The sequence below is a fragment of the Diplotaxodon limnothrissa genome, linkage group LG19 (genome assembly GCF_057381915.1).
Source record: "Diplotaxodon limnothrissa isolate DT_005_m linkage group LG19, D_limnothrissa_male_GT1.1, whole genome shotgun sequence".
Classification (NCBI taxonomy): domain Eukaryota; kingdom Metazoa; phylum Chordata; class Actinopteri; order Cichliformes; family Cichlidae; genus Diplotaxodon; species Diplotaxodon limnothrissa.
Genome location: NC_140614.1, coordinates 9,288,951 through 9,315,281, shown reverse-complemented (window position 1 = coordinate 9,315,281; position 26,331 = coordinate 9,288,951). Strand labels below are relative to the sequence as shown.

General features: G+C 40.4%; 1 protein-coding gene across 2 annotated transcripts in view; it reads right to left on the bottom strand.

Annotated features, from left to right (window-relative positions):
• The window catches only part of loxl3b (lysyl oxidase-like 3b), a 32,231-nt gene that overhangs the window by 1,672 nt on the left and 4,228 nt on the right, over positions 1 to 26,331 (bottom strand). Inside the window, exons 2-13 of one of the 2 annotated variants that reach the window (XM_085342455.1) lie at positions 23,844 to 24,194; positions 22,928 to 23,091; positions 21,537 to 21,754; positions 16,367 to 16,432; positions 12,613 to 12,820; positions 12,353 to 12,533; positions 5,780 to 5,934; positions 4,867 to 5,037; positions 2,333 to 2,492; positions 1,846 to 2,089; positions 695 to 810; positions 421 to 557 (exon numbers count right to left, since the gene is read on the bottom strand). In XM_085342455.1, the coding sequence (XP_085198581.1) occupies positions 421 to 557; positions 695 to 810; positions 1,846 to 2,089; positions 2,333 to 2,492; positions 4,867 to 5,037; positions 5,780 to 5,934; positions 12,353 to 12,533; positions 12,613 to 12,820; positions 16,367 to 16,432; positions 21,537 to 21,754; positions 22,928 to 23,091; positions 23,844 to 24,186 (2,163 nt within the window). In that variant the 5' untranslated portion in view covers positions 24,187 to 24,194. The remainder of the gene's footprint in view (positions 1 to 420; positions 558 to 694; positions 811 to 1,845; positions 2,090 to 2,332; positions 2,493 to 4,866; positions 5,038 to 5,779; positions 5,935 to 12,352; positions 12,534 to 12,612; positions 12,821 to 16,366; positions 16,433 to 21,536; positions 21,755 to 22,927; positions 23,092 to 23,843; positions 24,195 to 26,331) is intronic. The other variant, XM_085342456.1, reaches the window with a different exon arrangement.

Sequence of the window (26,331 nt, the reverse complement as noted above, 5' to 3'; positions counted from 1 at the left end):
AGTCAAAACATCTCCATTTATAGAGATTGTCACACTTTGTTCAATCAACTCTTTGTACTACAATTAAATTCTGAAGACGACATAGCCGTGTTGCCATGGCAATGTTTTGTTGTTGATTATGGCAATTTGTTTCTAACAGGTATAAGTGCAGTGGTAATAGATCTGCTGGCTTACTGAAGCTCCAGTATTAGCACGATAAACTGAAAGACGGCAGCTGAAGTACAATCAATCAAAGCATCATCTATCCTTGTTTGCCTTTACTAGCACTGAAATATATATATGAATCTGCCAAAGAGCTCTGAAACTGGCCTCATGTGGGTAAAACCAATCTGAACGTCACCATTTTTGCGGTTCTGTGCTTTGAATTTCCATTATAACTCTCTCAAATAGGTTTCTACACACTGAGTCCCACAGTCTCACCTGCATAATGTAATTTCCAGGTTTGATGTCTGTGATGTCAATCCACTGGCAGTCAATGTCATGACGGTACAAATCCCAGCAGCCCACGGTGATGCCCTGATCGCCAAAATTGGCGCACTCGTATCGTTTAGAAATGCCTTAATGTCCCAGAAGAAGAGACAGATTCAGTGAGATATGTTTGAAAGACTAGCAGCAATGCAAAAAGGTCGTTAGGGAATTTTCTGGTCATGTTTATTTGATAATAAATTCATTAAAAGGAAATCATCATTCTGACCTTCTTGACAGTCTGTGTCCTCCAGACAGAAACTGGCTTTGTGTCCCTCTGCCACTTTGGTACCGTTGGCATTCAGCAAATCATAGTGGGTAAATATATCCATACTGTGGTAGTGGCTGTATTTAATATAAAAAGAAGTAAATGTTATCTTTTATATCCTGTATTTCTCTTTTGATGACTGACCACACACTGATGTCCGTTATGGTATTTGCTTATATCTGGAATCTACATGGTGATAACAGGATGACTTTACAGGAATTTCTGACATGTTGTATATTTGGCAAAATGATAAAAACCAAAGATAACACAGGAAGTGCATTAGGTTGATGCTCATTCTAACAATGCAATACTAGGAGATGTTTTTAATAGATATACTAACGCCTCAAATATATGACCTGTGAACACTTATCCCCAAAGTCTAAACACTCAGTCAGTTCATACCAGTCATGTTACTGGATAAACACAATTGGTCCTCTGCTGTTATCTGAATAGCAGACATAAGCACCCTTCCTACCTTCTTTCCGCCAGTCTGAGCACATTTTTTGTTTCTCACAGACTAAACAAAAACACATAGACTGGAGTTATACTAGACTCTAGTCCTTTTTAAATGAAATAATAATAAACATAGTTATCTCCTATGTTCATTTGGTCAGTTTATTCATACCTACTTTTCTGCTTCAATGGTGAATTTTGTTTTAACACGATTTTGGGAACAGGAAGATACTCCCAAAACTGATTTACCAGTATGTGTGGATCACCTAACGTGTTATAAATATTTTTCTTTTCCTTTTTCAAATAAATCCAGATCAACTTAAGCAATTTGACTTTAATCCCAGACCTTAAAACAAGTAGGGAAAACCCCAACAACACATGATCTCATATGAGTGAGAAATTGGCGACTGTGAGGAGGAAGAACTCCCTTTTAACAGGATGAGACCTTAACAACGTGAACCTAAACAAAAGTTTCTTCCTTTGTCTTTCCACTGAGACTTTGAGAGTCAGAGACCTTCTGAAATTTTTGCTATAATAAAAAAAATTAAACTTCCACAAACTTATTTTGATTGAAATGCAAATCACTATTCGGGGTTTAACCTTTAATTCTTTAATCACATATTGAGGTTATTGTTTTCATAATAGACCTGGTTTCTTACCCGTGACAGGCGTGCCACACCCACGAGTGCCGTCCAGCTTTTGGCTTGAAGTCAGCGCGGCCGATGTTGTGGATCTGAGAGGAGAAGCGGAGCAAGCGGCGGTGTCCGTATGGCCAGTTGGCCTTCGCAGCTGATTTAGACAGGCAGTCCTCCTCTGCAGCGCAGTAGAGCATGTGCAGAGGGCGATCCTCGATATAAACTGTCTGCTCAACCAGAGAGGCATTCAGGACGAGGTCAGAGGCCGCTGGATAGAGAAGGAGGGTTAGGATTGAGATATGGTCCTCATTCTTTTTGTGGTAATACATGTGGTCTTTAAAGCACATCAAAGTCTTTCTCTTAATTTTAAAGAGTTATTCTTTCTTTTCTCTGCAGTTTGATGATTGCATTAAGGCTACTGAGTTTCATGAGGTCAGCAGAAGTTTAATCTTGCTGCAGATTTACATAAATATGAACAATCAAAGCTTTTGTTTGTCTCCGTGTCACTCACTCTCTGAGCAGATTACTCCCGCTGCAAACTTTGCTGCCGCTCTCTGGCAGCTGACAGTTTTGTGGTACTGGCACTGACTCAGAGCCATCTCATTTCCCATGCACTTCACACCGCTCATCACCATGTCTGTCACATTACTGCTGTCCCAATACCAGGTTTCCTTAAAGAGATATAACAAAACAGGCACACGTGCAAAGACAAAAAAAACAAAAAACACGGTGCGTCGATCAGGACAAAATCATTCGCAGACTGCTGCAGAGTTCAGTGCGCTATTACGTTCTGAAAAACAGATGTTCATGACTCATTTTTGGCCCCTGAATGAGGACACAGTGTAATGCTGACTTTATGACCACTTTGTTCAGATGCTAAGAGACTCAATAGTCTTTCTGCAAGGCTTCTCAACCTCACGCAACAATAGCCTAATCGAACCTTTAAATATAACGTGCAACAGTCACTCTCTAGTGATCAAAGTAGAAATCTGCCTCATTAGCTGTAGTGGAAAATTCAATAGCACATCCTTGTAATTGTGCACATCCTTGTCCGTTCTACCCATTTTTTATACTTTAGCCAGTGAAGTTGCACATCTGCACATTTTGCTTGGTTTTCTGCTTGGCTTCAAAATATCAGCAGTGAACTGGGATTCAAATTCTGTTGCACCAATAACTATGATCTACCTAGAATAACATTTTTAAGCAATATTGTTTACAAAAATTGGATTCTGCAAAGTTCAATTTTGAACTTCTACATATTTCTTACAAATAGCTTTTTGTAGGTTTGAATTGTTCACTTTATATCAGTCACTGTGACAAATATGAGGGTCTGAAGAGCTTCACTAGCTTTTAGAATTTTCTAAATGCTGTCAGTTAAATTCAGCAATTTGGGGGGGTTTTTTGGTCAGTTTTCCTGTGAGCTTTCCTCAGTTTTTACAGAAAGAAAGACAAAAGTTTATAGTAAGAAATGTAAAACACAACATACTTGTAATTCAAATCTATGTTTCTTCAACTTCATAGTGCTTCTACTGCAATCCTGAATATCACATCAGCAATATCACAGTCTGTGCTATCATTACTTGTGTGCATGTTTTGTTCATGTGTGATTTAAGTCTTCATTCCTACTTACAGTGATGGCATGCATGGAGTAGCCGAGCCCTAGCTGCCTGCAAACCACCATGGCTTCCTTTGTGGTCCAGCCTGTGCTGCACACTGTGCCCCACTTGGACCCAACCTGAACCTCCACCCGGCCCTCATAACTGCTCCGGCCGCCCACTATCCGGATCTGCAGAGTTTTCCTGCTGGGAGTCAGTGAGGGGACACACTTCCTGTCCTGTCTCTGAACTGTCTAAGCTAAACCTGTCAATGTTCATATCCAGTCCTCCCACAGTAGAAAGTGTGTTGTCGAAGCAGCAGTTTGGTTAGTCTTTTCTAGGCGATGAAAACATCGACATGGTTTCCACATGAGGTCACCACATCACTTTGGTGGCGAGCGGTTTTGGGTCAGATTAGAAGCTTCACTTGCACGAAAGTGTTTGTTTTGTTTTTTTCCCCAGACAGAGAAAGAAACATCTACCCATATGTAAATTATAATATGCTGTCACATGTTCATGAATGCATGCTCAAATATATTCTTAAAACATATACTGCAACAATTTAAGTCTACGTTAGTCATTACTACAAATGTTATATATTTGAGCATTTATGCACCAAAAGAAAAAAAAGCTGCACACTCAGTGGCCGTTTCATTTATTGCACTCTGTGGTGCGTGTGCCTGTGATGAGCTGAGTGCTTCATGATTACGTGCCGGTAAACATGCCCCTGCAGCTACTGCCAGAGAAGCTGGATTCAGCATCTCAGAAACAGAAAAACAGCTGCAACTTTTTTGAGGATGTCGGCATCTGGAGTTTACTACACTACTGTCTTTAAGGCGACAGAGTATTGGTGCCCGGAAGAAAATGGAAAGTCTCCTGTCCTCTTAGGCAACATGACCTACACAGCTAAAACTTCGAGTTTCATCAGAACGTAAGAAGGCAATGGAAAACTACCACATGAGAAGAAACAGGATTTTTTCTATGTATCCATCCTGACAGATTCAAGCAGTTAAGGATGATTTTGGTGATACAATTACAAAAATAATGGACTAGTACTTAAATGACAGCAACCATAGATCAGTAGTCCATTAGAAGACTGATTGTATGATTTCAAATCTAAATCTGCTACCACAGAATCCACCATTGCAGACCACATTTTAAATGCACCAGGCTCATGTGAGGCAAAATCTATGGCGTGAACACTCCCCAGTCTTAGATTCTGTCTATTTGAGTACACTGTTGCCTTGAATACAGTCAACTGCAGATACAGTCGTCTAAACAAGGAGTTTCTTCACTTTTAACAACACTGAAGCCTTAAAAACAAACTAAAATGAAAGGCCATTGGGTGTACATGACAGTATATTATATTTCCATATGATTTATATGTACCAAAAAAGACAACAGTTTACTCTGTTGCAGAATGTTGTCCTTGGCGGTGTTAATAACCTACTTGCAGGCCCTGGTTAGCGTAGCCCAAGCCCAGTTGCCTACAGGCCACCATGGCCTCCTTGGTGCTCCAGTTTTCACCACAGATCAGACCCCAGCTCTGTGTCCCATTAGGGTCCGAGGTCAGCACCTCGACACGGCCCTCATAGCGGGTTCGTCCTCCTGTGATTCGGATCTGTGCGGGACCAAGGGGTTAGGAACCACAAAGCAAAGTGTAGATGCACAAAGAGACGGGTTTTCTCTTGTGAACAACCTCTAATTATGTCTAAAATATTACAGGCTACTTCATGAAAAATCAATACATGTTTTACTACAGATGATAATTAATGAGATTACATTTTCTGAAGGTTTATTTTGATGATAGTATCTAATTTCAGGAGGTTTTAGCCCGCCGTCTGTGTGTATCTACACAAGGAGAAGTGTAACCAGAAATACTCGGGTTTCAGAAGAGGTCACTGCTGTCAGAAAAAGCTTTAGATTTTTTTAAAACATTTTGATTTGCTTTTTCAGCAACTCAACAAGGAAACTCATTCAAAGCAGACAAATGTGAAACTCAAACTGAGGATTTGGCCAATGAGCTTTTTTGTGACAACAGTACCGAAGGATTATTGGTTGAGAACAGATGTGAGATTGTTCTTACTGTTAGCTCTAAATCTCACATTTTTGTGCACAAAGACGACTAAAGCAGCTTCTACTGAAGGCCAGAAAAGATATTAAAATAAACAGTGTGAAATAAGACAATATTTAACTTCTTTCCTATCCCCCCTGTAGAAGATAGAAACAATCTAAACATTCGAATCATTCAGCCTGTTTAGAAAAGTAAGTCTATTTGCTATGAATTCCATATAAAACAACAAGAATTTCTCAAATTAACAACTTTTAAATGAAACATTTTAGTGAGTAAGTTCAGGTCTGACCGAGGTCTCGAGGCCCATGTAAGGCACGTTGCAGCGAACAGCAGCGTCCTCTGAGTGCTGGCAGTTCTCTGATGTGATGTTTTTAACGGGGCAGTCCCAGATGGACCTCTCCTGCCCGAGGCACTTCACCTCATTCATGTAGATCGGACCCATTCCTGGACAAGCAGACAGACAGATGCACTGACAACTTTGAAGTTACTTTTGATAGTCTTTCAAGGCAAAATGATGAGACACATCCTACAGTATTTAAGAGCTTGGAAACACAACACATTTAGAGCTTCTGACATAACAGATTTCAGTTATGGATGTTGTAGTTAATTATGGGGAAACCTTATCTGAAAACATTTTTTGACAAAAACTGAGGGTTTCACAAAAGTTTTAAATGGTACAAGATCTTTAAGCTGTATGTGGCGGCAACTGCAGTAATCACTGAGCCCCAAGGCAGTTAATTAGGAGTTTAAACCGATTTAGTACAATCCAGGTCACGACTGCTTTTTGGACCTTTCAAAAGGCTCAATCTGGTTTTGAGAAGCTCAGCCAATAAAGATGAAGAAGCACCCCAAACTAGCAGTACTGAAATTGTAGTCTTTGGATTTTATGGTGGTTATTATAATATACTTGATATGCTACAATATGCAGAATTAAAAGGTCTCTTTTTGCATGGCCTCCAAACTGTATGCAGTACTGAAACGAATACCGAGCTCACTTTTTAACATCGGTCAGCACCACCCTGCTTCATATTTACTCTCTAAACTCTCACTCTGTCTCTGCAAGTCATGGCACCATGAGGTGATTGTGATGCGTAATTTCTGTGAAAGGAATTCCTTCGGCCGCACTCGTTTCCGACTTCAGTGACGTTCAGGAATGTTTCTTGGACTCGCTGAGCCAGGTGGTGGTCGGACAGGAGTCTGAACACACAGCAGAGGTCTGTTCCAGGAAGCATGACTGACAATGTCCGAGTGTAACCCCGCTCTGGATCCACAGCAGCTGATCGGAATGAATTTAATGAAAGAAGTGGCATAAAATATATTTGGAAGGTGCTTATCCCACAGCAGTTTTGCCATTTGAAGCCTCTATATAGACCCCAAGTAGGCCAGCCTGTGTTTGACCCATCACAATTTTGCCTTTTTGCTAAGAGGGAATTTTGCGAGGACCCCACAGTGGCCAGGCCACTGCTGAGGGTTGTGTGGGTCTGCCTATAAAGGCCTCAAACTTGAGTGACATTCCATTCTTAATCCATAGGGTTAAATATGATGTTGGCCGACCCTTTGCAGCTATAACAGCTTTGACTCTTTTGGGGAGGCTTTCCACGAGGTTCAGGAGTATGTTTATGGGAATTTCTGAACATTTTTTCAGAAGTGCATTTGTGAGGCCAGACACTGATCTTGGATGAGAAGGGCTTGCTGCTGTAGTTTATCCCAAAGGTGTTCTGTTGGGTTGAGAACAGGACTGTGCAAGCCAGTCAGGTTCTTCCATAAATTCTCCCATCCATGTCTTTATGGACCTTGCTTTGTGCACTGGTGTGCAGTTATGTTGGAACAGGAAGGGGCAATCCCCAAACTGTTCCCACAAAGTTGGCAGCATGAAAGTGTCCAAAATGTCTTGGTATGGTGAAGCATTAAGAGTTCCTTTCACTGGAGCTAAGGGACTGAGCCCAACTCCTGAAAAACAACCCCACACCATAACCCCCCTCCACCAAACTTTATATTTGGTACAGTGCAGTCAGACAAGTATGGTTCTCCTGGCAACCACCAAACACAGACTCGTACATTGAGTTGCCAGATGGAGAAGCATGATTCGTCCAGAAACATGTCTCCGCTGCTCTAGAATCCAGTGGCAACAGGCTTTACACCACTGCATCTGATGCTTTGAATTCTGCTTGCTGATATAAGGCTTGATGCAGCCATGGAAACCCATTCTATAAAGCTCTCCATCTTCTGTTCTTAAGGTAATCTGAAGGCCACATGAAGTTTGGAGGTCTGTAGTGATTGACTCTGCAGAAAGTTGGTGATCTCTGCACTCTATGCACCTCAGCATCTGCTGAATCCGCTCTTTGATTGTACCTGAGTTGCTGTTGTTCCCAATCGCTTCCACTTTGTTACAATACTACCAACAGCTGACTGTGGAATATTTAGTAGCAAAGCTGCACGTCTACATGCTTGATTTTACATACCTGTGGCCATGGAAGTGTTTGAAACAACTGAATTCAATGATTTGGATGGGTAAGTGAATACTTTTGATAATATAGGCTTTAAAATATTCCAGAGCCGGTGCTACCAACATCACCTCCAACAGAGGCAGACTGAGAAAACGTCTGCTGCATGTAATATTTTAAAGGTAGAGTGCTGTTCAGATAAAAATAGTTATTTAAACAAATCAATTTGTCTTCACATTCATATGACAGATAACTGGTTTTTATCGGTTTTCAGCGTTATTTTGTTATCGTTTTTATCGTTAACTTGGTTTTCCTGGGTCTTTTCACGTGTGTTATGAATAAATCTTCTTTTTTTCGGTACCGGTACTAGTTTTATTTTGTTGTATTTTTCCGTGACACCTTAAAGGCCGGTCCGTGGCGCAAAAAAGGTTGGGGACCGCTGATCTAGAGTACTGATCAATCATTTGGTCAGCAGCTAATAAGACAGATCTGAACAGACTTCAGTTAGTCCAGAACAAGGTGGCCAGATTAGTGTTAAGGTGTTCATACTATACAAATATTGATAAAATGCATGATAAACATTCTTGGCTTTCTGCACAAGCTAAATTATACTATGGCTTACTTGTATTTTTAAAGAAAGCAATACTGGTAAACACACCATATTTTTTTTCTGCTCAGTTGCAATATCCAGATGAAATACATAACCGTAGTACACGATTTTCAACAAACCGCAATTTAGTAACTCCTCGAGTTAAAAGCAACTTTTTGAAAAACTCTGTTATATTTAGAGCAACTTTTTTATGCAATTAGAGAATTGGCTTCTATTCATAATTTTAAAAATCGCTTAAAAGCCTAATTAGGCAGCTTTTAATTCATTGTAAATACTGTAAGAGGGCAATGCCATTTGTAATGGAAATTTGTGTATTTTGTTTTGGTGTTATTGATATTTATATGCTTATATTTTCACAATTGTAAAACCTTACTGTGGATGTAAGAGCCAAATTATGTGGATATTTGGTATCCACTTTATTGTGTAATATTTTATTTGATTGTATTTGAAGGTTTGGGCCCCATGAAGACTAGCAACCAATGTTGTGGAAGCTAATGCGGTTCCTTATAAATAAACAAATAAACAAATAAACATTGATCATGTAAAGGACACCCTGTGTCTTAAAAGCTGAAAACTAAACTCAAGGCATGAACACGTGCCAGTGAGAAGAGCAAGATTTCAGAAATGAACCCAGAGTTTGTGTTGCTTTTCTGTCTGGAATGGAAAATCCAGAGTTTATCGCAGCTCAGGGTTAATGAATTCAATGTTTTGACTAAACCTGCTTTCTGGAAGACAGCCCAGGCCAACTTCTTCTGTGGTAGATATCATAATGTACACAAACTACAGCAGACATCCCCACCCAGCATTTCTGAGAGCGGGTGTGACGGGTGTGTTCTTTATGAAGCTGCAAGAAACTAATTGTATTATCTATGTGCAGCTGTTGTGTGTGTGTGGATTGGTTTTAGAAAATTCTTCGAAATTCAGCACCTTAAACGACCTAACAAAGGCGCAATTTGTTCACAAGGACATGCATTTCTTCACACATATACACAAAAAACTGCTTCATTCAGGATTCCCAACCTGCCTGCTCTAAGCCTTCAGTGAGGCTTTTGGAAGTAGATCAGCTTTTCAGCCAAATTTCAACAACTTTAATATTTTTCCTACAAGCCAAGGAAATGGACAAAGTGCAGACCAGGGAGTTTAGCTACAAAAATTATTACAATTGTTATTTAACAACACAACTCACCATAATCTATGCATATATTGTCATAGATTACATTTCTATATGTCTTCAGTGTACACACATCTTTGACTCTATGCAATGTCTTCTACACCTTGGCAGAAAAAGTCATTCTTGTTGCTCATGTGGAGCCCAGGTGGCCCAGACACATGCTGGCCTTATAAAACTGACTGCCTCGTCGTCACATGAAATGATCCATAGCCCAGCTGGAAAAAAAATACTTTTCTGCTCTAAAAGTGCCTGACCACCACTTAGGAATCACAAACACATAAAAAAAAAAGCTATTTAATGAATGGGGCACTCAGTCGGAGAATTAATGGATAAAACACACTATGAAAGGCCCATTATTGTAATGACTTCATCAGAAAATGCACAATACATTTACAGCTCTGTCTCTCATGTCCTCCATTCCTTCATTTTTATCTTTCTACAAGTGTAGCATTCCTTTACTTTTTCAAAAAGCTTCAAATGAGGATCCGTGTAGGAATGTTAAAGGCAGATTATCAGTTCTGCAGGTTGAAGCGATGATCTGAGAGATTAGAAGGCCAGAGACGGACAGCTGGCGACTGAAGTCCTCTCTGAAGACAGTTATAAACACATCCTGGCTTCAAAGAGATTTAATGCAAAAAAAAAAAACTCAAACAGAATCCACTCAATGATCAAAGTCTTATAAAATAATTTTTTTGAATCTGTACAAACATTTCTCTATAAATAACCTCTTCAGTTGAGTTAGATATCTACAATGGGGCAAAAAAGTATTTAGTCAGCCACCGATTGTGCAAGTTCCCCCACTTAAAATGATGACTGAGGTCAGTAATTTGCACCAGAGGTACACTTCAACTGTGAGAGACAGAATGTGAAAAAAAAATCCATGAATCCACATGGTAGGATTTGTAAAGAATTTATTCATAAATTAGGGTGGAAAATAAGTATTTGGTCACCTCAAACAAGGAAAATCTCTGGCTCTCACAGACCTGTAATGTCTTCTGTAAGAAGCTTTTCTGTCCCCCACTCGTTACCTGTATGAATGGCACCTGTTTGAACTCATCATCTGTATAAAAGACACCTGTCCACAGCCTCAAACAGTCAGACTCCAAACTCCGCCATGGCCAAGACCAAAGAGCTTTCGAAGGACACCAGGAAAAGTATTGTAGACCTGCACCAGACTGGGAAGAGTGAATCTACAATAGGCAAGCAGCTTGGTGTGAAAAAATCAACTGTGGGAGCAATCATCAGAAAATGGAAGACATACAAGACCACTGATAATCTCCCTCCATCTGGGGCTCCACGCAAGATCTCATCCCGTGGGGTCAAAATGATCATGAGAACGGTGAGCAAAGATCCCAGAACCACACGGGGGGACCTGGTGAATGACCTGCAGAGAGCTGGGACCAAAGTAACAAAGGTCACCATCAGTAACACACTACAACGGCAGGGAATCAAATCCCGCAGTGCCAGACGTGTTCCGCTGCTGAAGCCAGTGCATGTCCAGGCCCGTCTGAAGTTTGCCAGAGAGCACATGGATGATACAGCAGAGGATTGGGAGAATGTCATGTGGTCAGATGAAACCAAAGTAGAACTTTTTGGTATAAACTCAACTCGTCGTGTTTGGAGGAAGAAGAATACTGAGTTGCATCCCAAGAACACCATACCTACTGTGAAGCATGGGGGTGGAAACATCATGCTATGGGGCTGTTTTTCTGCCAAGGGGACAGGACGACTGATCCGTGTTAAGGACAGAATGAATGGGGCCATGTATCGTGAGATTTTGAGCCAAAACCTCCTTCCATCAGTGAGAACTTTGAAGATGAAACGAGGCTGGGTCTTCCAACATGACAATGATCCAAAACACACCGCCCGGGCAACAAAGGAGTGGCTCCGTAAGAAGCATTTGAAAGTCCTGGAGTGGCCTAGCCAGTCTCCAGACCTCAACCCCATAGAAAATCTGTGGCGGGAGTTGAAAGTCCGTGTTGCTCGGCGACAGCCCCAAAACATCACTGCTCTCGAGAAGATCTGCATGGAGGAATGGGCCAAAATACCAGCTACTGTGTGTGCAAACCTGGTAAAGACCTATAGTAAACGTTTGACCTCTGTTATTGCCAACAAAGGTTATGTTACAAAGTATTGAGTTGTATTTTTGTTATTGACCAAATACTTATTTTCCACCCTAATTTACGAATAAATTCTTTACAAATCCTACCATGTGGATTCATGGATTTTTTTTTCACATTCTGTCTCTCACAGTTGAAGTGTACCTCTGGTGCAAATTACTGACCTCTGTCATCATTTTAGGTGGGGGAACTTGCACAATCGGTGGCTGACTAAATACTTTTTTGCCCCACTGTATATGTGGAACCAGATCAGGTAACTTTTAGATATGCACTGGTACTTTTCTATTAAATTTGAGCCCTCTGAAGCACTTTCTTACTACAAGCCTCATTCACCCAGTCACACACACAGGCACTTTTTACTATGCCAAAGTACTTGAAACCTAACATTCACACACTCACACTCTGATGAATGCATAGGGGGCAGCTTGGGTCTCAGTATCCCACTCAAGGATACTCTGACATGCAGATTGGAGGAGCCAAAGATCACCATTGTACAAACTTTTTAATCATTCCTGACCTTGACCCATGCGGGCACCGGTGAGAGCCTCCTTGGCGCTGCCAAAGCCGAGCTCCCTGCAGACAACGCTGGCCGACAGCAGATTCCAGCGGTCGTCGCACACAGTCCCCCACACGTTGTCTTTCAGCACCTCGACCCGACCCTCGCCTACCTTGGCACCTCCTTTCAGCCTCACATTGGTCTAAAGAACAAAGAGACACTTCACGTTATTCAACTATGCCAGCACATATCTGTGATCACTTCACAAAAAAATACTTTACCGAAATTTTCAGTTTCTTTTTCAAACCGCTGTTTTGCATGAACAGTGGCCCCGGCATGCAGCTAATGACAGCCGGCATGCCCCCTGCGCAGGAGGATGTGGCGTTTGGCTTGTTGAATTCCAGCGGACAGGCGGCCAGATGGACCTCTGTACCCGTACATGCCACAGAGTGAAGATGGAAGTTGTTCTTCTGACGTTCCAAATACAACCTGGAGGGAGCAGAAGCACGGGCAGGGACTGTGGTGAGTGAAATACTGAGCGAATCAATACCCTGATTGTATTTATGGTACACAGAAAAAAAATTATATATATGTATATGTATGTGTGTATATATATATATATATATATATATATATATATATATATATATATATATATATATATCTCACACACACACACACACACGCAATAATAAGAAATGTTGGTGTGGTTTGTTTTAAACACAAATAAAGATTATGATTATCACTTGGGTTAACAAAGATGTCACATTTTGGAAAATATTCATTACTCTGTCCTGCTGAACATTTTACAAGAGGATGTATAATCCATATACAATATATAGCTGTAGTTGGTTAGTGTAGCAACAAAGACCACCAACAGGAAACTTAAACGTGCACAAACTTAAATAAAATCTTGGCAAAGGTCTCTGCTTGGCTGAGAAAAAAAGTCAGGTAACCTTTTATAAAATAGCAAATGGTTTTTACATTTGCATTTTGCTACTGATTCACTCGATTCAGAGCACAGAGAACAGATCAGAGCCTGCTATTTTTTAGTCTTTGTGCTAAGCTACGCAGACTACCTGACTCTATGTGACAAAAGCTATTTCATCAGTTTTTCAACACTAAAATGCTCTTTATAATAACAAATCTTTGGACATTCAACAACACAATCACATATACGGTACGCACACACATCTATGACAATTTCAATATTCAAAATTTTGTTGATTCTACTTCATTTTTTTTTCATGTCAGTATGTCAGAGTTATTCTCTATAAGTATTCACATGCATGGGACAGGTTGTCATACTGGAGAGAATGAATCTGGTTTAGACAGTTTTTCTATTTTTGAAGAGGGGAAAATTCAATATTTTGGCTGCTTTTAGGCTAATCTGGCTGACTTTATTAGCATGTGTGTTGGTCTTTGCAGACAGGTTGAATTTCCCCACTTCGTTGTTCATTCTCAGATTACCTTTTGCCAGGGCTGCTCTGTTTAGACTTATTGATAGCTTTAGCTTTGGGTGTCTGCCTGCAAGGTAAAGATGGGTTAGAGTGCACAGTTAGGTGAAGAAAGTGATGTGACAAAGTGAAAAATCATTGTAACAAAGACTGCGTAGTGCATTATAATGTGTTAGTACAGATACACTCTTCAAAAGGATGTGCCATATTCAACATAGAGGCTAAGCAACTGTCGTTACACAGTTATAAAACACTGTTTTACTGATGTAATGCAGAGTAAAAATGCACAAAAAGCCCACAGGCTAGTTGAACCAAGCACATCCTTCTTAGGTGAATTACAACAAAATTTCAACAAAAATAGACTGAAAACAAAACACAACAACATACAATGTTGGCCATTAGGGCAGAGACCCGACAGGTTTAATTAGCATTGACATAAGTAGATACACTTTATGGACAAAAGCATACTCAGATTTCGCCTTTCCTTTGTATACAGTTGGTGTGACGATGGTGGCCAGGAACAGAATAAATTGTGATACAGTTGGTATGTCCATATGCTTTGGGCCATAAAGTGTATCACATGTTTAACACGATCACTGACACATGGTTAGTACAAACTAAGCTACTGTGATTGATGTACTTTTATGTCAGTGTGAACTTTAAGGGTTTTTTTTTTTATATATGGTATGGCATTGCTTTATGTGTGGATGGGCTGCAAACAAAAAGCAGATGTGTCAGTTTCCTGCAGGTCTAATGGTTAAAGGTCACATGACAGTCCATACAGGGTCTGTGGGTAAGGGTGATCTGTGCTTTGTGTTGATGGATTTTTCTTTTAAATGTCAAAGAGTTTCTTACTTATCCCAAAAACTTCAAATGTCAAGAACTGAATCAAATAGAATCTGCAAATTGTAAATGTATTGTTTTAACCAGAAAAAAAGAGTATTTCAATGTTGCTCGATTGCCAAACTAATAAGAGCACCTTCACTGCTTCAATGTGAAATAAGAGTACGCAGCTTCCAGGTGGTGCTAATCAAAGGTACTTGATTAACTGATAGTCAGCGAGTATAAAAGTCTCTATAAAAGCAGAAGCTGGGGCAGGTTGCTAGTCCTTTGGACAGATCAGACCACAGTGGAAATGTCTGGCCACGATGCGCCATGTTTGCCATGTTTGGCAAAAACCAACCACAGCATATCAGCACAAGCGTCTCATACCTACTGTCAAGCACAGTGGTGAAGGTGATGATTTGGACTTTTTTGCAGCCACAGGACCCGAGCAGTCATTAGGTTCATGAGATCCTCTGTATACCAACGTATTATAAAGTCAGTTAAAGGTTGGCCAAAACGGGGTCATGTGTTGGGACAACAATCCCAAAAAATCTACAACACAATGACTGGAAAAAAAAAAACTATTTCAAGCTTTGGCATTGAAAACCACAAACTGGAAAAGGACAAATTTATTTATTCTGATCGTTTTGAGGGATTAGCTGACTTGAAGAAAAAAACCAGCATGGTCATTTAAGGTCCCCAACGCCCGGGCCACGGAGTTGTTTGGTTCCGGGCCACGAGAGTTGAGGCTCGGGTGTGAAATTTTTGGTTTCGAGGGTTTTTAATCAGTTTTTCGTGTTATTTTTTTATTGTTTTTATCATTAACTCAGTTTCCCTGGGTCTTTTCCCGTGTGTTATGAGTAAATCTTCTTTTTTTTGGTACCGGTACCGGTTTTATTTTGTTGTATTTATCTGCGACACCTTAAAGGTTGGGGACTGCTGATTTAAGGTATATTCCTTCACACCACATTTATCTGTTAAGCTTAGCTATTCACTGTAATAATTCATTTTCCTCAGGAGCAAAAGTTTAACCTCAGGACACCAAAAAGTATCATGTAACACATCCAAAAACATCTGTGGTGCGACTTCCTAATACTCACATACCAGGATGAAACAGGATGAACTGGATAAAACAAACACTGTCAATTATTTGCAGATTCTACCAGATGCAGGTCACTTTCGGTTATATGAACTCTGCAGTCAAATGTCTGCGACTGCTTCAGTGTAAGAACCCAGGATGAAAAGTTGCTGACCTCCTCCAAAAAGCAGGCCATAATGAAGAATGGGATTTCCAGCTGTTGCATTAGATTAGGAGGACTAATGCATTAAAACAAACAGGCCTCTGACACTGCACAGATTGACAACATCTGTATCATCAAAAGATTCATTATGTGTTTTGTTATTAATACTGTGGAATGCTAAGAATTTTAGTAAGAATGGGTTTGTGCTGATGATATAAATATATAAAATTTAAGTAATATGCTTTGACTTAGGTATCATTCTCAATCTGTGCTGTCAGCAGACATGTTAAAAGACAGAAATGGGAAGAAAAGTACCTTAGCACAATGTACCACAACCCCTTCATATGCTCCACACAACATAATAATATGAGATTAGAGAGGGGAAGGGACAACTAGCTAAAAAGCAGGCACTGAGTGGTTATTTTCTACTCCAACTGGAAACCCACTACCAAAACTACAGTAAACAAGAGTGCAGACAGACATGGACAGTGGATTTTCCCATGACAGTGTACCTTCCACCGGCTGAAACATTAACCTTTGGCCTGGAGACCTTCTCAGCTGCTCGCTTTTTCAGACGTCTGTAACAGTGAGACAGCCAAATTCCATCACATGCAGGAGAGAAACGACATCCAAGCACACAATTCACACTAACACATACACAGGCTGTCTTTGGTCAATACACACATTTAGTTAAGCTAGTGAAGAGACAGTGGTGAGTAACAGTTCTAGCATTCTGTAAGTACACATACATACACAATGCGCACATGTGTGATAACAGCTGAAAGCAACTCTAACCGTTGAGAATTCATTAGTGCAATGGACATCCTCAGTAAGCATTTATCAACACAGTATTGGTTATTGACTAATATAGCGCAGTTATATTTCATAGCTTGAGTGATAAAACAGCCTTGGCCTGTCACAGATGTGTTACTCTACATGTGACCGTACGAAAAGATAATGCAGGGAAAAAAAGCTCGAGGTTGTGGTTATTTAGCTTGTCCAGCAGAGCGTTGCTGACTGCACTTTTTGCAATACTTAGCACCATGTGCAGCACATGTGGCAGAGCATGCATCCCAGCTGTGTGGCTGCTGTAACGCAGAGGCTTTACAATAAGTAATAAAATGAGTTTGTGAATTGCATAATGTAATTTATGTTTGTTTTTTTAGGGTTTTTTTACTCCCTATAAATCAAAATCAGCGCCGGCTCCAAAAATCCATTTTAGTAAGGATTACCACTGAGAAAGGAATTTATTAGTTACTAGTGATTGCAGTTATTTATATTTGATGGTAATCTCCTGTATTTTGACTTCCACACGCTTCCACACTCATGGCCAGGAACCAACCAGTGCAGAGGCTTTGGAGATGTCCTTGCATGCAGGGCCTCAAAACAGCGCGTAGGGTGATGTGGCAAGTCTAATACTAATCAGTTTAAAATTTGGCTTAAACAGGAAATGGAGTCACAGCAAAGTTCACCACAAGGGGAAGAGCAGGGTTTGTTTTTTTACAGTTACAGCTGCAACATATAGAGACTGGTTTGCAAAGCTCTGCACAGCATATAAAGACTACTGGGTACTTGAATAGCTTGCAGACTGCCTGAGCAAAACAGATCAGGTATCAGTGACATCACACGTAGCACTGATTAGGTCAGCGTGAAAGGAGGAGTTTGAGATTTTCCAATTGGAAATGTAGAAAGGTGGTAGCTAAGCCAACAGTTAATGTGAGTTGGACCAGCTGTTATTAGCTTGGACCGGAGGCTGAGTTTTACTTTGCTGATCTAATCTAACGCTCACTTATCGCCTCAGCTTCGTTGCCACATTGTTTATGACTACACACAACTCAAGGTATTTTTAAGTAGTGAAGTATGACTACTGGAAGCTCTTTGTTCCATAAAATATCACCAAAAAGATGAACATTGTGACTCATTTCATGTCCTGGTAGTCTGTTCATTATCTTACCCAGACCCCCTTTCTATGACTCCAAACCTCCCCCCAAAGCCTCAGCCTTCACACGTGTCTGAGAGAAAACACACATTTCCCCTCGTACTACTGTGAACCGTCTGCAGGGGACGAATAAAACGTCCTTGAATGGAGTGCAGCCAGGAATGTCTGCAGTCGCTCTGGAGGGAATCACTGTTCTCATATAACACAGCAGGGTCTGCTCTATCCAGTCTACATAGTTTTAAAACAAAAAGAAAGGCCTGAAATTTGGCTTGATATATGACGTTGGAAGCAAAACATAAAAATCACAAGATAGGTTATGTTTTTTATTGCAATCATAAGACATCAACACTCCAGGTAAAATCTTAACTGGTAATTGTTGTGATAACACAAATCGGACTGTGGTTTCCATTCATGCACACAGTTAACAGTCACGTCAACTTCCTTTGCAAAGTACTGAGTACAGCCCAAGAAGTTTTTCAGCTTTGCAGTCTATCCAAAGAACAACAAAAACATCCTCTGAATGAAGAAATAGGAACCAGAAGAGAACAATCAGACGCTCGTACAAAATGCTGAAGCTTTCCTCACACGAGCTGTGCTGCAGACAGCACATGCAGCGTTGGCAGGCGAAGTCTACACGCATTCCCTGTCACAGCCACAGTAAACAGCAGTCACTATAATGTCTGCTCTTTACTGTACACAGATTAAGATCTCGCTTGAGGTTTGGTCAAACTGTTGCCACTTTGGTTTACACACTAAAAGTGTGGGAATAATGTCAGAGAGGCTGCAGCAAATATCCCAAGTGAATGAGGGAAAGAGCAAGTTAGAGCCGCTGTTTACAAGCAGCCGGATTCCCACTGCTGGCACTGAGAAATAAACTTGGAAAAAGAAAGTCCGCTATAACTGAATTAGGGCTGCCACAAACAATTATTTTGATAGTCGACTAGTCACCGATTATTTTTGCGATTAGTCGACTAATCAGATCATCATCCATTAGACGTAAAACTACAGCTTATTGCACCAGCAGCATCTGCTCTTATATAACTATCATTAGCTTACAGCTTTAAGTGTTTAAGGTCTGTGCTAACTAAAAATAAAGACAAGATGATAGTTTATTAAATTTTAATGAAATTTGCAGATTGTTTCGGTGAAGTTTAATAAACTCCTTGCTATCTAAAATATAACAGGACACTGGAGTATATTCTGGAGCATCTCACACTTCTGATAATCAGCTGTCTGCTTGACGTTTATTCAGCTGTGTAAAAACTATAACTTTAATCTCAGACAAACTGATTTACTCAGGAACAAATAAAATACTAAAAAAAAAGCCAAACAATAACATTTTAAGTTATCTAAGTGACTCATATATATTTAACCTGAGTAGCGAAAGACGGCGGTGGGTTTGAAAACGATTTGCGGGGAGTCCGGTGTTCTCACGGCGCTAGTGAGCCTAGCCCCCGGCTCGCTAACGAGCTAGTGGGTAACAGATGTCTCCGAAAACGTCGGAGCGCTTTTGAAAATATGTGGTGTCCTGATAAACTGAGCAGATATTTGAGGTTTACACAGCTACATTCTCGCCTGAAAATATGTTAAACGTTTATTTTGTGACCCAGAAAGAATAATAAGAGTAACATTAAAACTAACTAGCTGCCGCCATTGTTGGAAACTGCGCTGGGCCGCGCTATGAATTCTGGGACACAGCTGCTTCTTCTTCTTCTTCTTCTTCTTCGGGGTTTAACGGTAGCTGACATCCTTGTACATGCAATGCTGCCATCTTCTGTTTCAGTCCGTTATTACACTCTTAAATCCTGCCACTTATTCCTGCGTCTTTTGTGATCGTACAAAGTTTCAAACGACGCGTCGACTATTAAATCAGTCGTCGACGATTTTGATAGTCGACGTAATCGTGACTAGTCGACAAATCGTGGCAGCCCTAAACTGAATACATTTTTATAGGCTGTGCAATTGGTTTCTCTTTCCTATCAATTTAAAAGAAGAGTTTGGTATTTTAAGAAGTATACATCTTCTTATTTTAGGGGGTTTGAGATTCATACAGTGGGGGAAATAATTTTTTGATCCCCTGTTGAATTTGTGACATTGTTCACTTGAAAATGAGCAATTTCTCATTTTTATGGTAGTTTCCTTTTAATGGAGAGAGGCAGAATATCAACCAAAAGTCCAGAAAAAACACATTAAATAAAGGTCGTAAAATGATTTGAAACAAGAATTTGATTCCCAAGCAAAACATCACTTAGTACATGGTGGGGTAGCCTTTGTTGGTAAGAACAGCAATCTCATGAGGGATTTTGTCCCAGTCCTTTTCACAGAAACCCTCTAAATCCTTTAGGATTCATGACTCCACAGATTTTCTATAGGACTGAGGTCTTGAGACATTCTATGACCTTAATGTGGTTCTTCTTTATCCACTCCTTTGTTCACTTAGTGATACTTTTTGGGTCACCGTCATGCTGGAAAACCCATCCGCTACCTATCTTTAGGGTTCTGGCTGAGGGAAGGAGGTTCTCATCCAAGATATTACAGTACATATCTCCATCCACTGATCCCTCAATGCACTGAAGTAATCCTGAATCAACCCCAAAAGCATGTTTGCACCTCCGTGCTTGACTGTGAGGATGGTGTTCTTTGGGTTATACTCGGCATTTCTCTTCCTCCAAACATGGAAGGCTGATTTGTTGCCCAAGGGATCAGTTTTGTTTTCTTCTGTTAGCAGCACTTTCTCCCAAGCCTTGTCTGAACCATTTAGATGTTCTCTGGCAAGCTTAAGATAGGCCTCTGCATGTGCCTTCTTGAGCAGGTGAACCTTGCGGTCAGGCCAAGATTTCAATTATTACAGCACAGCGTGTTACCAATGGTGTTCTCAGTGACTGTGAGAACACCAATGCCTCCTCTCTTGGTGGTGAAGAGGTTGGAATTGAAGGAACTGATGGACAGGTGCTTCATACATATGCCAAGTTCAGATCTGTAATTCAATGATTGATTGATTGAAATCTATGTGCTGCATGGGCACAAAGACAATCTATGAGAGAAAGAATTTTGGCTGCTTGAAGAGGATCAAATACTTATTTCTCTCATTAACCTAAACATGTATGACTTTTATGTAATGTATTTTTTCTGGATTTGTGGTTGATATCCTGCCTCTCTCTGTTAAAATGAAAATACCATCAAAATAGAGCCTGTTCATTTCATTGGTAGTGAGCAAACTTACAAATTCAGCAGAAAATCAAACAATTATTTCCCCTACTCTGTCTTGGTCTTAAACATGAAGCTACTGCCAGCAGCCTTTAACATAAAGACCGAAAGTAGATGAAAGTAACAAAGGTGGAAGAACTGAAACAAGCGTCTAGGTCAAGCTTCACATTTACTATACAGACATGTGATCGTCTCATCTGAGTCTTGGCAACAAAACAAATGTCTTTCTCGAGATTAGTTGAAGATTATTATCAATAAATGGGGGATTTGCTTGTGTTTTCGCTGGTTTTTCTCAGGATCTTGGGTTTCTCCCACTATTAAAAAACATGCTAGTTTAAAATGGCCTATCTTGGCCTAAGACTCTCTCTCTCAAAAGACACCCTTTGTCTCCAGAGTTTCACTTTCTTGCTAAATAAAGGTTCCAAAAGCAACCAAAAGAAAAACACAAACATGCTTTCCCTTTTAAAGTAGTGTGGGGTCTCTCTTGCTGAAACGATATACACAAACAGCCTCATAACCTGATGCAATTCACTTACCTGTAGAAGTTTTTGTTGACCTTCCTCTCATGAGGGAACCCCAGCATGCCACAGACCACGTGGGTGTTTTTGGCTGTCCAGCCTACATCGCAGATCTGTGCCCAGCCATCTTTGTATTTCACCTCTACCACACCTTCCGTGATGGGCAGCTTCTTTTTGGCCACGCCAACCACTGGCCTGAGTCGCACCTCCTCGACTTTGTTCTCATCAACTTGTGCCTTGCAGAACAGGAATAAATAACAAATATATTTATTTATACAGGATCACAAGTTGCTCTTGGAGCTAAATTATATGGATGAAAGCTAAACTATTTATGAAACTTGTCCTGCATGAGAGGACCAGACTACACACTGACTCACGTCTGTACCGGACAGTATTTTTCAGGTCTCGTGCTCTCACTAACAGCTCACGAGTGGTAAACGTGACTCCGATTGCCAGCGATGCACTGACTCACTTCCGCTGCTGTTTGTTTGGAAAAGAAAAATCTGGCTCTGGTCGTAGATTAAAGTCTGGATGCCACATTTAAGCAACCCTCACTCACAGCAACAAAGAAAAAGAGGGAAGATGGTCATGTATCTGAAAATCCACTCACTTATTCCTATGAAGCTTTTTGTATTTAATGCAATCTTCCTGTGTCATCTGCTCATTCAGTCTGTGAAGACGAGTCACCAGAATAACCTTGTTCACCTGGGACCATTCAGTTATGCAAACAACATCAAAGACAGAGACCGACTGGAAAAAAATCTCAGCCAGCAACCCACCTATGTGTGTGTCCTGAGAGGCTCTGAGTTACACATCTTTATTTATTAAATGAGGGCATGGTTTAACTTTGAGCTTGACATTCATGTATTCTGCATAACGTAAGCCGAGGTGTTAGACGCAGAAGTCCTGCCTCAAGTACAGAAACTCATAAATGAACTGGTGACATCCATTTTTTCAAAATGCACATGAGTTTCACTGGCAATTGGTACAAAACACTTTTAAAACTACAAAACTACAGAGACCTAGATGAATGGTCAAATTAAACTACTTTACCTTCAAGCCTACGAAAGCATCATAGCCAGGAATTTACTGGATCAACAACAAAACAAGTGTTTTGCCCGGCTATAACTGACTGTAGCTGCTAAGTTTATTACAATTTTACCTCAGGAGTTTACACTTGGAGAAGCTTTTGCTTTCAGCAGGTTAGACACGTTATAGAAAAAGAGCTAATCAGCACCATGTGCACTAGCCACAGGTGGAGCTGCACAGAGGTGTTAGATTTCTTCCATGTGTGTAGTCCTTATATATCAAGTCTATAAACTGTGAAGAAAAAGGATTGTTTATAAACAAGTGACGGCTTCTTAATCGGCTCTAACTTAATCTCTCTTAAATATGTTTCGGCAACTTACATCAATAACATTCGAGTCCACGAAGCCGGGTATCCTCTCATCTTTGCAGACAACTCCGGCATCTTCATCGTGAGTGCAGTCGCTGTTGCCCCAGCCACGGGACTTGCAGAAGTCGATGCTCTTCTCACCTCCGTGACACTGCACGTTGTCCAGCCAGATTTTTCCTACGCAGGCGACAGACTGTTAGGGAAACTCCACCACACTCCCAGGAGGGAGAAAGCAATAAACCCAAACCTGGAAGTAGCACTTGTTTGCAACACTGGTGGCTAGGAAAAAACGTTTGCAGCTGCACTTACGATTTCGGTGGTTATAGTTTTATTAAAATCACTACAAGACTCTACAAGACTTTTTAAGGCTAGACACGGCGGCTTTCTAAGGTCGATCTAAATGCTAACATTGACGTCGTTACTTACACACAAAGGCAATGCTAACATGTTCATGGAATGTTAGCATGGCAACTTAATTAGTTCCAAAAACCTAAGTACAGCTAGAGGTGATGGGAATGTTATTATTTTACAAATATTTATTCATAAACATCTGGAAACATACTGTTTTTTTATTGTGTAGGACCACAAAAAATTGTCCTAATGCACTTCCTAAAAAGTAAAGGCGTTTCACAGTTACTACAATTTAGGTAGTATACTGAGGTGAACAAAAATACAGCCCCAATTCAAAAAAAGTTGGGAAGCCGTGCAAATGGTAATAAAAACGATTCTACTCAATCATTTTCAACACATTACACACTGGGGAGTCTAGACAAACTAGATTTTATGTTGGCACATAATGTTGTTGGAAACAACTACTTTTCTGAACACCCTTATGTGTGTTACATCATGTAAAACACAAATGGATGATCACACTGTATATTTAACTGAATGCTGAAATTAGACACACTCATGGCTGAAGCCACCCTTACCTTGGCCTTTGCCATATTTAGCACTGTGGGTCCATCCTGTGGCTGAGACGAAGCCCAGATGGTGGCAAAGTACGTGGGCGTTAGCTATCGTGAAGTCGTCATCACAGATGGTTCCCCACTCTCCCTTGTAGAACAGCTCTATCCGGCCCTCGTTGTGTTTTCGAGGATATCCAGACAGTCTGACCTTTAGTCTTTCGGGCCGGGGGGATGGGGATGGTGTCGGTGTCGTTGTGGGCTTTGACGTGGCGGTGTTTGACGGTGTAGTTTGAGTTAAACAGTGAGGCAACCACAACCCAAGCAGGAGGCTGAACGCTAACTGCTGCTTGCATCTTGATTTATCCATTATTTCAGCTGCATATAAAGGAAGGTGCAAGAAAGTTATTATATACTTCACATTTAAGAAAACACAGAGAGAAAACACAACACAGATATCAGAGTTGTACTGATTTCTACAACTCGTTTTTCACTGGGAAAAAAGTCTGTTTGTGCTGTAATTACCAAATATTCCTTTATGTCAATTCAGACAGAGATTTAACTCTTTGAAGTATTTTTTTGAAAAAGTCGACCCCTCTTTCTTAGTTAGATCAGCTCCCACTCTAATATGGTTTCATTGACTGGTATAAAAAGGTGACCCCAGAATTTTAACCCTGATTCCTTGAAGAGTCTCTGGGTGCCCCAATGCAGTGTAATGAAAAAGTACTAACCCTCTCCAGGATTTCTTAGTTCTTTTTCCATATTTCTCACATTTTCACCCCTTTTTAAATCATGATTTAACTGAGAGTAACCACTATCCTCACACTGGTCTCTTTACCAGACCTGATGAATCCAAAACTCCCTGAAAAGAACTTGTCTGACAAAGTGATGTAGCTTAAAAGATCTCAAAAAAAGCAAAACATTATGCCACGAACTGAAGAAACAGCTGAGAAACCGAGTCATTGACATCTGTTAATCAGTGGAAAGGGTTACAAAACAATTTCAAATCCTTTGAGAAACCACAGTGAGAGTCCTTATTTACAAATTGAGAAAACTTGGAAAAGTGGTGAACCTCCCCAGGAGTGGCTGGCCTTACAACTTTACTCCAAAAGCACATCAACGACTCTTTCAGGAGAAGTTCACAAAAGAACCCAGAACGACATCTAAAGAACTGCAGGCCTTTACTCCGTTAAGATCAGTGCTCATGGTTCAACAATATGAAAGAAACTGGGCGAAAATGGCGTCCAATACAAAAACCACTGCTGACCAAAAAGAACACAAAGGCTCGTCTCACATTTCCCCAAAAAACATCTTGATGATCTCAAAGACTTTTGGGGAGGTATTCTGTGGACTGATGAAAAAGAAGTTGATCATTTTGGAAGGTTTGAGTCCTGCTACATCTGACATAAAACGAACGCAGTATTTCATAAAAACAGCCAAACATGGTGGTGGTAGTGTGATGGTCTGGGGCTGCTTTGCTGCTCTGTTGCTTCAGGACGTGGACTTGCTGTAATTGATGGGACAATGAATTCTACTGTCAAACAGAAAATAATGAAGGAGAATTTTTGGCAATGACTTCCTGCCCTGAAGCTCAAGCACACTTGATACCAGCAAGTCCACCTCTGATTGGCTCAAAAAACAAAACAAAATGAAGGTTTTGGAAAAGTCCAGATTAAACCAGATTGAGATTCTAGCTTGTGTGACCTTACACGGGCCGTTCATGCTCGAAAACCAAATATTCCCCCATAGCAACTTAAAAGATCGTGACTAGATATAAGAAATGCATGATTGCACTTCTTGCTGGAAAAAGTGACACAACGAGCTATTATGGTTAATGGTCATTTACCCCTTTTGCATAGGGCCACATAGGTCATATATATAACTTTTAAATAACTTTAAAATAAATGAAATCCTGATTTTCACAACTATATTCTGTATTTACTCAGGTTATTTCTGTCTAACATTAAATTTGTTTGATGAGCTGAAACGCGCAAGTTTGACAAACATGCAAAAAAATTAGGAAATCAGAAGGGGCGCAAATACAGTAACTGCAACAGTATTTTCAGCACATCGCGCACAACACACAAACTGCTCGCCCTCAGTGTATTTTCTAAATAGCTGCAACTGCTGCTGAAAAAAGCGCCTCAAATATGCTCAACACATGGAAGGATTGATGTTGAGGGTGTAGAGTTGCTCCAGCAGTCTGATTCAAACCAGCTGGTTAATACTTGATTCTGATGTGTGTGGGGGTGGGAGGAGATCTTTTAAAAAGCACAGGCTTTAATGACCCCATGATCTGGCTGAATTTAAAGGCCACATGAATGTTTATATCTATTAAATTAATTAAAGTGTCCTTGTAGCTTTCTGTTCAACCTTTTTCAATTTGTGCGTGCTAATGTTTCACAATGCCGAACAGACAGTACTCTGGGTTAATAATTCATAAATTATTAATAAATGTTTTTTTCTATGAAATACCAAAAGTCTGATTTTTCTCAGAAAACCTCATTCTGCTCTT